We start from the raw sequence: 15,822 nt of genomic DNA, 5'->3' as shown, positions 1-15,822 counted from the left end.
AGCATAAAACAGCCTGTTGAGTGGCTGTCTGGCACTTCTATAGCTGCTCCCAAAAGTTCTCTTTCTATTTTTTCTAAGAACACAGTTATTCCAAGCTGGTGGACTGAGTAGCTGGCTCTAACCACTGCAGATGTTTGACTATGGGCTGCAGATGTCTGACTATGGATGTTTTTTGATACATTTTACTTACTTTTCTGTTATTTTGACCACACAGTACTTGTCAGTTCCTGTTTTGGTTTGTAGCTCTTTAGCCACAGTATAATACTGCCTGGGACAAGCAGGATAAGCATCCTGAATATTGGGTTTGTCCTTTAAAACTCTACAAATGTAGGTCTTTATCTAGCACCTCTGTAATGAGTCACGACTCTGTTACATTACTGACCATCAGAGCCAGCATAATCAGCATTAAAACAGTGAATTATGGTCATTGCCCATTAAAAATGGCAAAATTAAATAAAACAACTGCTCAACTCAAAGAAATAGACCACACAAGGTCATGTCAGAATAGGAGCCAAAGTGTTAAGCACATAAAATCATGTGTCCTTATGTACATCACTTCCTGCTGAGTTCCAAAATGCTTCTAGAAGAAACATTAGGAGCTAACTGTAAGGTTTTTCATGGCTGAGCAGTGGAAGACAAGCTTTGGTTTCTTTTTTCACCATGCTAAGATTTGGCTGGGTTGGTGTAAAGCACATACCATTGGACTCTGGGGCAAAAATAATACACTGGGTGCGTTCGAAAACTTAGTGAGCTGACATACATTGGGATCTCAAATACATTGTATCGTGACTCAGCTCTGTCATCCGGCTGGGCTGAGCGACCACATGAACAACGATTGGCCTGTTGTTCATATAGGGGCAAGGCATTAAGCCGGATAGGGACTCTCTCATAACTGATGCAATTGCAACCTCTGCTGGCTGGTTGATGGTGTCTGCACAGAGTAGAGAATTAATGCTGATGAGGGTGTGGGTCTCCGTGCACAGGGCTGATTCTCATATGAACTCGCCTCGTGCAGATGAAAAAATGCAGTCGGCTACATGTCGGAGGGGCGTGTGTCAGTTCGCCCTCCTAAATCAGGGGCGGGGGTCAGCACCAGTAGAGAGGAAGCATAACATAATTGGGTAAAAATTAGACATGCTAAAAATCTGGAGAAAAAGAGAGAAAATGCATTAAAAAAAGAATTACAGCCAAAGTGTTAGGCACGTAGATGCATCATTTCATGCTGAGTTTTAAAATGCCTCTAGAAGCAATTTTGAGAGCTGACTGTATAAGGTTTCCATGGCTGAGCAGTTAAAGACAAGGGTTAGTTTAGTTTAGTTTCTCACCATGCTAAGATTTGGCTGGGTTGGTGTAAAGCACATACCACTGGACTCTGGGGCAAAAGTGATACATTATGAGAGTGATGATGTCTGAGGAATCTGAAACTTTGCTGATTCATGTGGATCTTACAGTTTGCCAGCTGTAAAGTGTGGTGAAGGAGGAGTAATAGTAGTCTAAAGCTTTTAAGGTGTTGGGTGTTATTTCAAATTTGACCATTTATTGTTTTTATACACATTAATTAAACATAAATGAATAAAACAAATGACCCTTCTATTTTCTCTGTATTTCTATGTCTCTTAAGCAGTCGTTTCCACCAGCAAGTTCCTCAAAAAAATAACGAAACACTGTTATGCCAACTTAGGATCAAAAGTAGAAAGAAAAACGTAAAGCAATTTACATTTATTCCTCATTAAAGGGCTGCTGACTGGAGCTTTCAGTCTGCTTCTGTCATATCAGCCCAGCATAGACCTGCTTTGTGTTCTTTTATCAACTTTAAAAAAAAAAAGAAAAGGGGAAAAAGCCCGGCGTAGAATAATAACCTAAACCTGTGAAATGCTTTTATAAAAGGCCAGAATTCACAGTTCTAGCTCGTTCCCTCTCTCCCGGCATTATATATTTACTTCAAACTCAGCAGGCAGCCTTTTAAAAGGTAAAAATAAAGTGCAGAAAGTGAAGAAAACATCCTTCCGTGCTTAATTTCGTTCAGAAGCGATGCCAGGCACGGCTCCAAGTGTGATGAACAGCACAGCCTGGGTTTGTCCGGCCGGCCGAACGAGAGCGTGTGTGGGTCTGCGAGTGTGTGGGTATAAGTCTGAAGGCAACAGGGCAGAACACAGAGCAGGGCGGTGGCTAATGTCTGGCAGGTGGGTCAGTGATGTGTGTGGCAGTTATGCAAAAAAACAGCAGGACAGATGTTTGAACAAATGCCACAAAGTATTTATAACACACACAACAGTCATACCACCTTAATACTATTCCATAACACAATATCCTATATGGCGAAAAAGTATGAGGACAACTGACCATGACCTTGTGGACATGCCATTCTAAAACCAATATTATAAAGTTCAACCAGATTTTGGAGTGTGTCTGTTAAATTTGTGCCCATTCAATTAAAACATCAACACTGTCTTATCCACTGATGATGGATAAGAGGACCTGGTCCCACAGTCAGGGCTCTGATTATGCACCCATAGTCATAATTGTATCGACTTTGCTTCGTCCACAGTCGGACAGTTATGCTTAGCCAGTAAAGGCCCTTCCCTAAACTGCTGCCACAAATTTGGAAGCCGTTATGAGCTCCAGGAGCACCGAGAGGCTGGATTCATGTGTATGTGCCATGCCTGTGTCCCTGTCTCCAGGAGCACGTTTGGGGAGATTTTGTGTATTATTGTCAGGCCGACGCCCCTCGTGTTTATTGGACGAAGGCTAATGATCCACAGCTGAACCATGTTGGGTGGTTAGGTTGTTGGTTATTGTTTGGAATGTTGTAGTTAATGTATTTTGCCTAGGAATCTTAGAGAATCTTGTCATGTATCATGTTTAGAGAATCTTGTCTTGTGTTGGTCTAGTTTATGTTAAGCATTAGCATTATATTAGCTTGTAGAGTGTAGCTTAGCAATTAGCATAGTTCATGTGTTTGTGTCTGGTCTTGTGTATTGTCACTATGAATAAAACAGACAGACAGACAGTCTCAGACAGTTTTAGACAGTCTCAGACAGACAGACAGTCACAGACAAACATAGTCTCAGACAGACAGACAGTCACAAACAAACATAGTCTCAGACAGACAGTCTCAGACAGACAGACAGTCAGACAGGCAGTATCAGACAGACAGACAGTCTCAGACAGTCTCAAACAGTCACAAACAGACAGACAGGCAGTCTCAGACAGACAGTCTCAAACAGTCACATACAAACAGTCACAGACAGACAGGCAGTCTCAGACAGTCACAGACAGACAGGCAGTCTCAGACAGCCACAGACAGACCTTAACGTGGCCACGAAGGCAGTTAGAAATGATTTAAGGTCAGTCCTAACGATCCATGACCAGAATAGCCACAAGCAGACAACAGGCTAAAATTCTGAAGCATTTCACTGTCATATTTGAGGCTGGCTGTGACGGGTTGCCCGATATTGAAAAAAAGAGGCTTAGAGGCCAAAATGATGGGACGGGAAGGAAAATGCCAGGTTGCTTTTTATGCTACCTGCAACCCCTGATTCATGTGTCTGGACTCAGACACCAACTCATGTCAGAACGTCTGAGAAATGTCTCAGGAAAATAAGACAGGACAGGAAAAATGGAAGGAAGGGGATCTGCCATTGATTTATACAGTGTTTCTCTTTCTTTCAAACCTGATTAAACTAAACACACAGCTTAGAGTTTATTATATTTTAATGTATTAAAATGATATTATATGTAATATTATAAAATTATTATATTTTACCATATTTAAATTATTTATTATATTATTTATTATTTATATTATTATTATTATTATTATTATTTTTTTTTTTTATAACTATTATTCTTGCTTGATATGACAATTCAGCTGCTCAACAATCCATGGCTTGTGATTCTCCTTTTTATGATGCAGATACTTCTTTAAAAGGAGATGCATCTGGTCTGCAGGCAGGCCGATCAAGCACACGCACTCTGTGTCTACAAAGCCATGCAGATGCAGAGCTTGTAAAGATGTCACTTGAGAGGCATGTGTCTCTCTAAAATCCCAGAAGATCATCCCACACTTATTCCACACTTATATTAGTTCAATTAAAACACGTTCATGATGTTTACTTTACTTACAATTGTGACTAAACACAATGCAAGCAATTGAGGGACATGCTCAGGGGTCCAACAGAGGCAACTTGGGAGTGACGGGGTTTAAAGCATCATTACTAAGCTTCCAATAAATAGTCCTGTACCCTTACTAAGCTTACTAAGCTTCCACCGCCCTAACCCTGGACTCAACCCTACTGACCACCTTGCCTTACATTACAAATGCTCCATTGACACAAACTCCCACAGGCACGATCCAAATTCTTGTTAAATAAAGACGAGAGTAGATTAAAATCCTATTAAGGTAGTAAAGCCAGAGCTGTTTACTATTTCAAAAAAGTACTTTTTTATTTTAGCATTTTAGAGCGAAATGCTAATCAGTCGCCTCTAAGGTGTTATAGAGCGTGCAGGACACAGCGCAGCTATTCTAAGAACAACACACTTGTGTGAACATCTGACTGAGCAGATTGGACCTGCGATTCCCACTGAGGTGTGATGCACACGTTGTTCAGGCTGTCACATCGGGACCGTCATTGTCCGAGCCGTGAAATAAAGGATGAGAAATCCTTCACCCCGGTACACCTCACTGAACCATCAGTTTTAAAGTTTTGCAGACTTGTTGTTTACAGCAGGGTTTTTCAAACCCTGGGTCGCGACCCTTGGGTGGGATGTGAGCCAAAAAAAATGGGTCGCTGACAAAAATAATAATAATTAAATAAACGGATTTTAACAGGCACAAACAAAAAATGAACCTGTACACAAATGCCCCCAAGTGAAGGCTTTACATTACACCTTGTAAACCACAGTGGGACCAGATTGTCACCAATTTAGTTAATTAGTATATTTTGTTTTGTTTTGATGCCTGGGTCGCAGTACAAATCATAGACAAACTGTGACCATGTAAACTCCACAAACAAAGGACCTCCTTGCTGTGAGGTGACAGCGCTACCCACTGTGCCGCCCCTAGTTTAAAAACTATGGGCATTAATATTCAGAGGTGTCTATACCAGCCCCCATTCTCCTGGGTAGGACTTCCTTAAAAGTTGTGTGTGTGTGTGTGTGTGTGTGTGTTAAAAATGCATTTGAAAGGTCAGACACTAATATAAGAAAAGATTTCCAATGTTTTGTAAATATAAATAAATGTTGAATTTGATGCCTGCAACACGAGTTCCATTTATTTTTTTATTTTTTTATTTATTTATGTATTTTGTTATTTGTTATATTATATTATTATGTGTTCATTTATTTATTATTTATTTCTGTTATATTATTATTTTATTGTTATATTATTTGTTATATTGTATTATTATATTTGTTTATTATTTATTTATTTATTTATTTCTGTTATATTATTATTTTATTATTTGTTATATTATATTATTATATTTGTTAATTTATTTATTATTTATTTCTGTTATATTATTATTTTTTATTATGTTATTTGTTATATTGTTATATTATATTTGTTAATTTATTTATTATGTATTTGTTAATTTATTTATTTATTTCTGTTGTATTATTAATTTATTATTATATTATTTGTTATATTATATTATTATGTGTTCATTTATTTATTATTTATTTATTTCTGTTATTATAATTTTATCATTATATTAATTGTTTTATTTTATATTATTATTAATATATAAATAAATATTATGATTTATTTATTTATTTATTTATTTATTTATTTTTTTTTTTTGCTTGATACAAGAATCCATTAGTCCATGGGTCACATTTCTTTTCATGATGAGGATACTTTTTCTAAAGAAGTCTGCAGGCAGGCCAGTCAAGCAGACGTACAGTGCAGAGCTTTTAAAATGCAAATTTGTTAAATAAGGTTTTTGCAGGCCCAGCAAAGTCGTCTAGCCATGGAATTTAGGTTGTGCTGGGGGCATAGTCATGCAGGAACAGGAAACAACCTTCCCCAAACTGCAAAACCAGAGGCATATAATTTAAACCTGAGCCTCATAAGAACTGGTGTCCACATACTTTTGGCCATATAAAGTTTTCAAACCTAATTCACAGCTGTGTTCTTGTAGCATAAAAGAAGCTAAACGTTTTTCCTCTACCTTCTCCAGTGCCATTCTTTTTCTCTATCACCCTCCTCCCATTTGCAACTGCCCTTCCATCTCCTAAACCCGTCCCTCGCTAATCCGTCTTCATTTCCTCTCCTCCTCAGCCATCCTTCTGAGCGACAGTCCCTCCACTCCGTACATCACCGCGATAAACGCAACCAGGTGCAGGGTGGCGTGAAAAACGTACAGCATTAAAAAACACATTCACGCTCGACCCCTCCTGACGCGGCATAATAGGAGCACATCAAAGGAGATTTAAGAGATCTGACTAAGGGACTCCACACAGGTGAGGGAAAACAGGGTCTAGCTAATACTTTCTGTAAAGCTAACTGATTCTAACGCCCCATCTGTGCTTACTGTAGCAAGGTCACAAGCTGCCAAATGTTCTCTCTAATAATCTGGGAGGAAATGAATCTCAGAACCGCTTAATGATCCAACCAGCCATTCAATTAGACCTGTAATATGCTGTTGAACGTAAATCTTTCATCAAGGGTTTTAAAGTCTCAGTTCAAGTACTATACAATATAAAGCCAAAATAAGTGGACACTCATGTCAGTTCATGAGTTCAGGTGTTGTAGCCACACCCATTACTAAGTGGTGTATGATATTATATCTTATATACATGTTTTGATCAGTGTGCTGTCAAAAAACAACAGTAGCCTGTAAAAACCCTTGGGATGAATCAGAACGTTAAATGGTAGCCACTTCTTAATCTTGTGGAAAGTTCTTCCAGAAGAGCAGAGGGTGAAGTGTAAATTAATGGCCATGTTTTTTTTTAAAATAATTGTATATAAATAGAAATAAAATAGAAATAATAAAAAATAAATAAATAGATAAAACATTAACAAATAAATAAGAAATAAACATAAATAAATAAAACATAAATAAAAAAAAATATATTTAGCTGTTTTGTAGCATTGTTGTTTAGTTTTGACCCATAACTTCTTTAAGAGACTTGCAGTTTAACTTTTACTGCTACCACAACCCATTTTAATAACAATAATAATAAAAAGAAAAAGAAATATAACAATGGCTATTATTATTATTATTTATTATTATTATTATAACATTATTATTATTATTTATTATTATTATTAGTAGTATTACTATTATTATAACATTATTATTTTTATTATTATTATAACATTATTATAATAATTTGCCCGATACCACGCTCATTAACTTGTACTCGTACTCGCAAACGAGGCTCCGATACTACACATCCGATACCGTGTGCCTAGTGCACGTTGCTGCGTTATGCCTAGTTCACACTACACGATTTTTGCCCTGATTTTCGCTCGGCGACTGGTCGGCACTAGATTTGCCGGCTCGGGAGCAACTCGGCGTTCGCTCGGCGATCAAAACTCGGCTCTCGATCGCTAAGTGTGAACTATCCAACAACTCGATCCGACTGGCTCGCCGAGCGCTCGGCGACCGGATAGAGTTTTCTAGCATGTCAGATATCTGATCCAATAGGTATTGGTATCGGTATCGGTATCAGCAAGTACAAAAATACATGTACTTGTACTTGTACTCGGTTGGGAAAAAATGGTATTGATGCATCCCTAATTATTACTATTATTATAACACTTATTATTATTATAACATTATTATTATTTATTATTATTATTATTATTATTTTTATAATAATTTACAGTAAACTTAGTAAAACTGAGTAACTTACTTGTCTGGTCTGCCAGGGACTTGAAGCCGAAGACGACACTTGTTGGCACTCTGGATTTGGTCCTCTTTTATGCAAATAAATCTCTGCAGGGCCAAACACCAGTCCTGAGCAACTGTGCTGTTCAGATTCTTCACACAGAAACACAAATGCTTTTGGATGTTTGTCTGGGTTGGGTCATCAGTACACTCATTTATTTACTATATAGGAATCCACCAAACTACAGTCAGAGCCACATACTTTCAGCCATAATGAGTATTTCCAGTGCATATAATCACCTATTTTTAAATGTTTTATGTTTTTAAACTATTTTAAATAAATTAATTTTAAATTATTAATAAACAAATAAACTATTACTGATGCTACAACCAATTTTAATAATAATAATAATATTTTAAATATAAATGATTTAATATTATTTTTAATTCATTTATTTAATAATAAATAAATAATTTTAAATAAAATAAATTCATTAATTATAAATTAATAATAAATAAATTGCTGTTTTGCAGCATTGTGGTTTAATTTTGACCCATAACTTCCATTGAATTGTCTGGCCCCTCTATGGGATTCACAATGTAACTAATATTGATACAACCCATAATAATAATAATAATAATAATAATAATCGTTAAAAAATAAAACAATTAAATAATGTATTTAATATTAAATACATAATTTTTAATAAAATTGATTAATTAATTTAGAATTATTAATAAATAAATTGCTGTTCTGCAGCATTGTGGGTCAATTTTGACCCATAACTTCCAGCAAATTGTCTGGCCCCTCTATGGGACTCACAATTTAACTACTATTTAGCTACTACAACCCATTTTCATAATAATAATAATAATAATAATTGTTTAAACAATATACTATTCAATAATATTTTTATAATAATTCAATTATTATTAAATAAGTTATTTAAATAAAATAGATAAATTACTTTGAAGTTATAAATAATAAATAAATTGGTGTTTTTTGCAGTTCTGGCAAACTGCCTGGCCCCTCTATGGGACTCGCAATTTAACGACTACTTAGCTACTACAGCCCTTACTAATAATAGTAATAATAATAATAATAATAATAATAATAATTTAAAAAAAAAGAAAAAATAGGTTAATGTAAATGTAATTAAATGATTAATTGGGTGAATAAGTAACATGTTTATTAAATAAAATCATTTCTTTTAAAATAATAGTTTGTGTTTTCTTTATCTAGAAAGATCAGCACACTATTTTGTTAGACACCTCAAATGCAACATCCTGTTGCTGTATTTGTTCTTTGTTGATTAGATGCACTCCATGGCTAAGCCTACCAAATACTGTGGGGAGGGGAGTAATAAAACACTGAGCCTCATCCAAACACATTTATTCCTGGTTCCCTAAAGCCAAATCCAATGGTGTCTACTTGCAATATCAATGAAAGCTTCTTCCACTTTCTGTTTGCCAGATTTGTTTTATAGACAGTTTTCATGATGATCAGGCTGTGGGCTAAAGTCAAACATTTGGATGAAAGCCAGACAAGTATGTTCAGCAAAAAATGTTAATGGAAATAGAATGTGGGCTTCGTTAAGCCACACTAAAGCACCCCCGATGTGTCATCATCCAGAAGATTTAACCAATTATCAATTAATGATGTGAGCATTTGGGTTCTGATCTTTGATAACATTTTAATACCTCTTTAAATTTTTATTTGCGGTTCTTCCTTCCACAGTTCCTGCTTATACAGCTGGCTAAGCTGTTATCATGATGTTCTCTTGATCTTTTTTGTAGTATAAATTTTATATGACCCTGAATAAAAGGAAAATTTAATATTGCACTCTTTATGAGAAGCTTGTATAAGTTGGAAAAATGATTAGCAATTGATAATACACCGATCAGCCATAACATTAAAACCACCTCCTGGTTTTTACACACACTTTCCATTTTATCTGCTCCACTTACTATATAGAAGCATTTTAAAGTTCTACAATTACTGACTGTAGTCCATCTGTTTCTCTGCATATGTTTTAGCCTGCTCTTGCCCTGTTCTTCAATGGTCAGGACCCCCACAGGACCACCACAGAGCAGGTATTATTTAGGTGATGGATCATTCTCAGCACTGCAGTGACACTGACTGTGCTGGTATGAGTGGATCAGACACAGCAGCGCTGCTGGAGTTTTTTTTAAATACCGTGTCCACGATCGCTCATCTATTTCTGCTGTTTGAGTTGGTCATCTTCTAGACCCTCATCAGTGTTCACAGGACGCTGCCTACAGGGCGCTGTTGGCTGGATATATTTTTGGCTGGTAGACAATTCTTGGTCCAGCAGTGACACTCAACGTCTTTCAAACTTAATACTACTCTCAGAACAATTAACGTTTGGTTTCATGGTACCACTGTGTTTGTAGAAATGTGTGCCAATAGTTTATTAGAAAATTAGAATAAAGATAATAAAACCAACTATTACTGCCAATGCCTTTAGGATGAAATGATAAACAAATGATTACCCACATGAGTGTGTGGTCATATACTTTTGCTTACATAGTCAGATTTGTGAATGAGAATATAGTAAGTAATGACATGTACCTGGTATGTGCCCTGTAAGGTGCCCACCAATGTTGTAACCTGCTCCACTACAGAAAGGTCATGTTGCAGTTCCTGAAGCTCTTGATATAGTCGAGGAGGACCCAGTATCACCTTCCCTGTCAATCAAATCAACATAACCTTAGTTATCAGGCATTAGTTCGGTTTTAGTAAATTATCTGACCAAACGTTTGTGGACACCTGACCATGAGCTTGTTAGATCTCATTCCAGCCAGGGAAGGGCAGTGGTCAACCTCTACCTAGTTTAAAATCTTTGAGATGAATTAGAATGAGAGAGGCAGGCTTTTAACTTAATGAGAACTATTTCACACAGACACACTTCACATCCTTGTGGAAGCCTTCCTAAAGGCTGTTATAGCCCATTATTACTGTTATTATTATTATTATTATTATTATTATTAATGTTATTATTGTTGTTATTATTATTATTAGTTATTATTATTATTAATGTTATTATTGTTGTTGATATTATTATTAGTTATTATTATTAATGTTATTATCAATGTTATTATTGTTATTATCATTATTATTATTATTAGTTATTATTATTATTAATGTTATTATAATAATAATAATTATTAATGTTATTATTGTTATTATTATTATCATTATCATTTTTTTATTCTTACTGATATTATTATTATTACTGTTATTATTATTATCATTATTAGTATCATTATTACTACTACTATTATTATTATTATTAATGTTATAATAATTATTATTATTATTATAATTACTGTTATTTTATTATCATTAATGTTATTGTTGTTATTATTATGACTATTATTATTATTGTTATTATTATTATTGTTATTAATGGTAATAATTTAAGATTAATAATAATCATTTAAAATAAATACATACAATAATTAATATAAAGTAATTAAATGAAAAAAAAAGTTACTTTCTTTTACAGCTTTTCACTTTATTAAATAAAATTATTACTTTATAAATAATAGTTTGTGTTTACATATATTATCTTTGTTGGCAGGGGTCTAATATAACCGCATAGGTTGCCAGATTTTAGGACAAAGCCAAAGGGAAAAATTACCTAAATGCCAGTTTACTTCCACTCTATTTAAAGAAGAAAAAAAAACATTTGCCGAAATGGTCCATCCTTAAACAAGAGGATCAATGCTGGCCGGTGGATCAATACTGTATTGTTTGTGGAGGCACACAGGCTAAAACCAAAGAAACAAACCCATAAGACAGAGCGAGAGAGGAGTAAAATTGTAGCGTCTCAGGAAAATATGAAGCCCTTTAAGGGCGGAGGGGAGTACGCAGGTGTCTCATTAGATGTGAAATGTGCCATCGATTTAAAAACACCCACCCCACACCCCCATTTTCTCCAGCGTCCCCGGCTCGGGGGAATCAATAACAGGGAGAGAGTTCGGCGTGAGAGGCATAATTAAATCCCGGCACTAGATTCAGCGGCCGCAGAAGTGTTTGCCCAGTCACTACCTTCATATAATCAAGTGGTGTGATTGTGTGTGAGTGAGTTACGGGAGTAGACGGACGCCAAACCCAACCGAGCAAGTACCTGAAGACCTGAAGTTAAGCTATATGGGCAGTTTGTGCTTTTCTGTTCTTTCTCCCTGCCATCTGTGAACAGTCAAGGTTTCATTTATTTGTTCATTCTAATTGTCCGCAGGAGTTTCAGATATTATTATAATTCTTATCTTACTGGCAGTTTATCTCCCTTTCTTTAATTGTTTCCCCTCTAATATTCCCTTTACCCTTCGAAATGGGGTCCTCCATCCAACCCAAAAATACTTGGGACTTTACTTGGGATGCATTTTCTCCTTTTTTCTCGTAATTTAGCGTAGCCGAATTAGTGTTCCACTCTTGGGGACCCCGATAGCGCCCAAGTAGGGAATATTCGTCTGACGCGGCCTCCCTCTGACATGTGCGCAGTCCACCGACCCCTTTTTATTTGCCCATACTTAAGGACTTAAGGGCTTTGCTCAGGGATCTAACTGTGGGAGCTTGGCGATGGAGGGGCTTGAACCGCCAACCTTCTGATTACTGGTCCAGAACCTTAACCGCTGAGCTACCACTGCCCGTTAGTGGATTCACACCTGAGGCTCATGCATGGAGAGTCACACCCTGATGCTGTGTAAGGACCCGGTTTAGAAGCCCGAGACGCCTGTACAGAAGTGGAGGAATACGGAAAACAAAGACCCCACACCTTTCTTTTTATCCGGTCTTTTTCCACCTAGCAGACTAGTGGCCAATTTTGGCTGCTGCAGGCACTGCCAATTGTGCCTGCTAGGGGGCGCCCAGCCGATCAACTATAGCTAGTGACTGTTATGTAAAATTTTTAATACATTTATTCAAGTGTTTCTAAACTTGTATTAAGGGTTTTTGCTAATCACCCACCGTTGTGTTTTGAAAACAAACCAGATTCATATTTGGCAGTAGAAACCAGCACAGATTAGCAACATCCATTAGCCCACAAGATGATACCATGTGGCATGATGACACCACTTTGGGCTGCACTAGTGCAACACTTACATCATGTCTCACTCCAGGTGTGAATTCCCCTAATAACCCTAATCTGGGCATGGTACAGTTAATCCTATAGACTATAGACTTAAGACTATAGGGTCACTCATGTCTGACCCTTACCCTCAGACCTGTTCAGCTGGCGTAACCCTAGTCCCAAGGTCCATTTGAGTACAAAACCCACTTTACCATGACAAGGTTATGATCAACAAAACAACTCCCAAAGACGCCTTCTGCTTAGCTTCTTCAGGAGCTGTTTCAGGTTTATCTTACATAGACCCTGAAGCATTCTGGGACCTGTAGGATGGATTCTACATTGTATCACAGCTGGCTTGGAAGCATCTGGGAATCCCCTGGGAGGATCTGGGATCTGGATAGAAAAGTCTAGGCTGATCTGTTTAGACTGGAACCATCTTGACACTTATAGAATAGAATAGAATAGAATAGAATGCCTTTATTGTCATTGCACAGTGCACAACGAAATTTTTTGAGCATCTCCTTGACGGTACATGTATGTACACACAGACATATATATACACATGTATTTACAAAATAAACATATACACATCTAGATACAGAAATAAACGTGTGGTTTTAAGAACTTTCCAGAAAAGAAAAGAAGAAGAAGGTTATTGCACGGTCTCTATAAATTGCACATTATTTCCTAGGATGTAAAGTTTGATAGTTTAGTGTTTTTATGGCGGAGGGGTAAAAGCTTTTCAGGAGTCTGGAAGTACGGGCCTTGATACTCCTATAGCGCCTACCAGAGGGCAACAAGGAGAACAGGTTGCAACAAGGGTGAAATGAGTCCTTTATGATGTTTGTGGCCCGACGCAGGCATCGGGTTTTGTAAATGTTCTCTAGTGAAGGCAGCTCAGTGTTGATGGTTCTCTGAGCTGATTTGATTACCCTCTGAAGAGCCTTCTTGTCAGCCTCAGAGCAGCTGGCATACCACACCAGAATGCCATGGGTGAGTATGCTTTCCACCGTGCTGCGATAGAAGGACACCAGTAGCTGCTTGGACAGGTTGGCCTTTCTTAGTGTCCTTAAAAAGTAGAGCCGCTTCTGTGCTTTTTTCACTAGAGAGGTGGTGTTGGTGGTCCATGTGAGGTCCTGGGAGATGTGTGTGCCTAGGAATTTGAAATTAGACACTCTCTCTACTGTGTTTCCTCCGATGTCTAAGGGTGTAGGTTCCTCTCTCTGTCTCCTGAAGCTGATGACCATTTCTTTTGTTTTAGAGGTGTTGAGTGCCAGGTTGTTAATGGAGCACCATTCAAACAGTTTGAGGACTTCTTCCCTGTAGGCAGACTCATCTCCATTCTGTATTAATCCAATTACAGTGGTGTCATCTGCAAACTTGATGATTGAGTTTGTGCTGTGGGTTGGTGTACAGTCATGGGTGTAGAGGGAGTAAAGAAGAGGGCTCAGCACACAGCCCTGTGGAACTCCAGTACTCAGTGTCAGAACAGGGGAGAGATGGGCCCCCATCCTAACAGACTGTGGGCGGTTTGTTAAAAAGTCCTCAATCCACCTGCATGTGTGCTGGCTGACACCCAGGTTTAGCAGCTTGGATACCAGTCTGCTGGGAATAACTGTATTAAACGCAGAGCTGAAATCCACGAACAGCATCCTCACATATGTTCCCTGATGTTCCAGGTGAGTCAGTGCCACGTGGAGAGCAGTGTTGATGGCGTCTTCTGTTGACCTGTTGCCTTTGTAGGCAAACTGATGTTGGTCCAGGGTGGGCGGGAGTGAAGACTGTATGTGCTTCAGAACCAGTTTTTCAAAGCACTTCATCACCGTGGAGGTGAGAGCCACCGGTCTGAAGTCGTTCAGGCTGTTGTTGAAACTTGACGCTTCAGTTGAAGCAAACAGAAGAATTTTAGCTAGCAGTTCATGCTAAACGTATTTTTATAATATTTTTATAATAATTATAGCCAAATGGAGTCTTTTCTTGGTCGTTTATTCCTAGACTTGTGCCTAACCCTAGCTAAATCATTAGCATTTACTATTATCAAGCTAATAGTAGCAAACATGCAGCAAACAGCATGCTATTTGTTTCCTTTTTCCGTCTCTGTGTTATTTTTTGTTATTCTCTTCACTTATTCTCTTCTTCCCTGTCAAGGTCTCTCTCTCTCTCTCTCTAGCATTGAGGATTTAATATGATCTCGGACACACACACACTCACAACCCCAGAAATCTACTACTGGTGCTCTTCAATCAATAACAAAAACCTGTGAATGTGGATAGTGTGGATAGTTACACACTCGTTCCGAGCGCCTGTTGGCAGTGCTGGCCAGAACCCCAGAAGTAAACCTGCTGCATTGTAATCCAGCCTAATCCAGTTGGTGTTGTGAGATTGTTGGGCTCTTACAACATTTCCTCTAGCCAAACACATTTTCACACAAACAAAACAAAGCCACGGCCATGCAGGTCCGATAATGGAGTTCAGAATTAACATTTGTCGAGCTTTTGGTGCTAAAGTCGAAGTCCTTTATCCAGAAGCAAAGAGTAGCGTGCAAATAAATGATTCCTGAATCGTATTCATGGGTGATAATGATTAGCATGGGTAGCACTGTCGCCTCACAGCAAGAAGATCCTGGTTTCGATTCCTTTCCGTGTGGAGTTTGTATGTTCTCCCCGTGTCTGTGTGGGTTTCCTCCGGGAGCTCCAGTTTCCTCCCACAGTCCAAAGATCTGCAAGTGAGGTGAATTGGAGATACAAAATTGTCCATGTCCATGAGTTTGAAATAAAACCCTAAACTCGAAACCTTTGAAACTCGACGCCCTTCGTCTAGAAATGTGTACCCTTAAACTCGAACTTGTTTGGCTCGTGTAGGTGGCGCTGCGCAGCAAAACAAAGGGGTGA

The 15,822-nt window shown here is 37.7% G+C and overlaps 1 protein-coding gene across 1 annotated transcript in view; it reads right to left on the bottom strand.

The window, feature by feature from the left end:
• Positions 1-15,822, bottom strand: part of arhgef10la (Rho guanine nucleotide exchange factor (GEF) 10-like a) — a 170,286-nt gene that overhangs the window by 95,582 nt on the left and 58,882 nt on the right. Inside the window, exons 17-18 of the mRNA XM_062986147.1 lie at positions 10,429-10,544; positions 7,861-7,988 (exon numbers count right to left, since the gene is read on the bottom strand). Of these exons, the coding sequence (XP_062842217.1) occupies positions 7,861-7,988; positions 10,429-10,544 (244 nt within the window). The remainder of the gene's footprint in view (positions 1-7,860; positions 7,989-10,428; positions 10,545-15,822) is intronic.

This window comes from Trichomycterus rosablanca, chromosome 24 (assembly GCF_030014385.1).
Source record: "Trichomycterus rosablanca isolate fTriRos1 chromosome 24, fTriRos1.hap1, whole genome shotgun sequence".
Lineage (NCBI taxonomy): Eukaryota > Metazoa > Chordata > Actinopteri > Siluriformes > Trichomycteridae > Trichomycterus > Trichomycterus rosablanca.
This window is presented reverse-complemented; position numbering and strand designations above follow the sequence as displayed.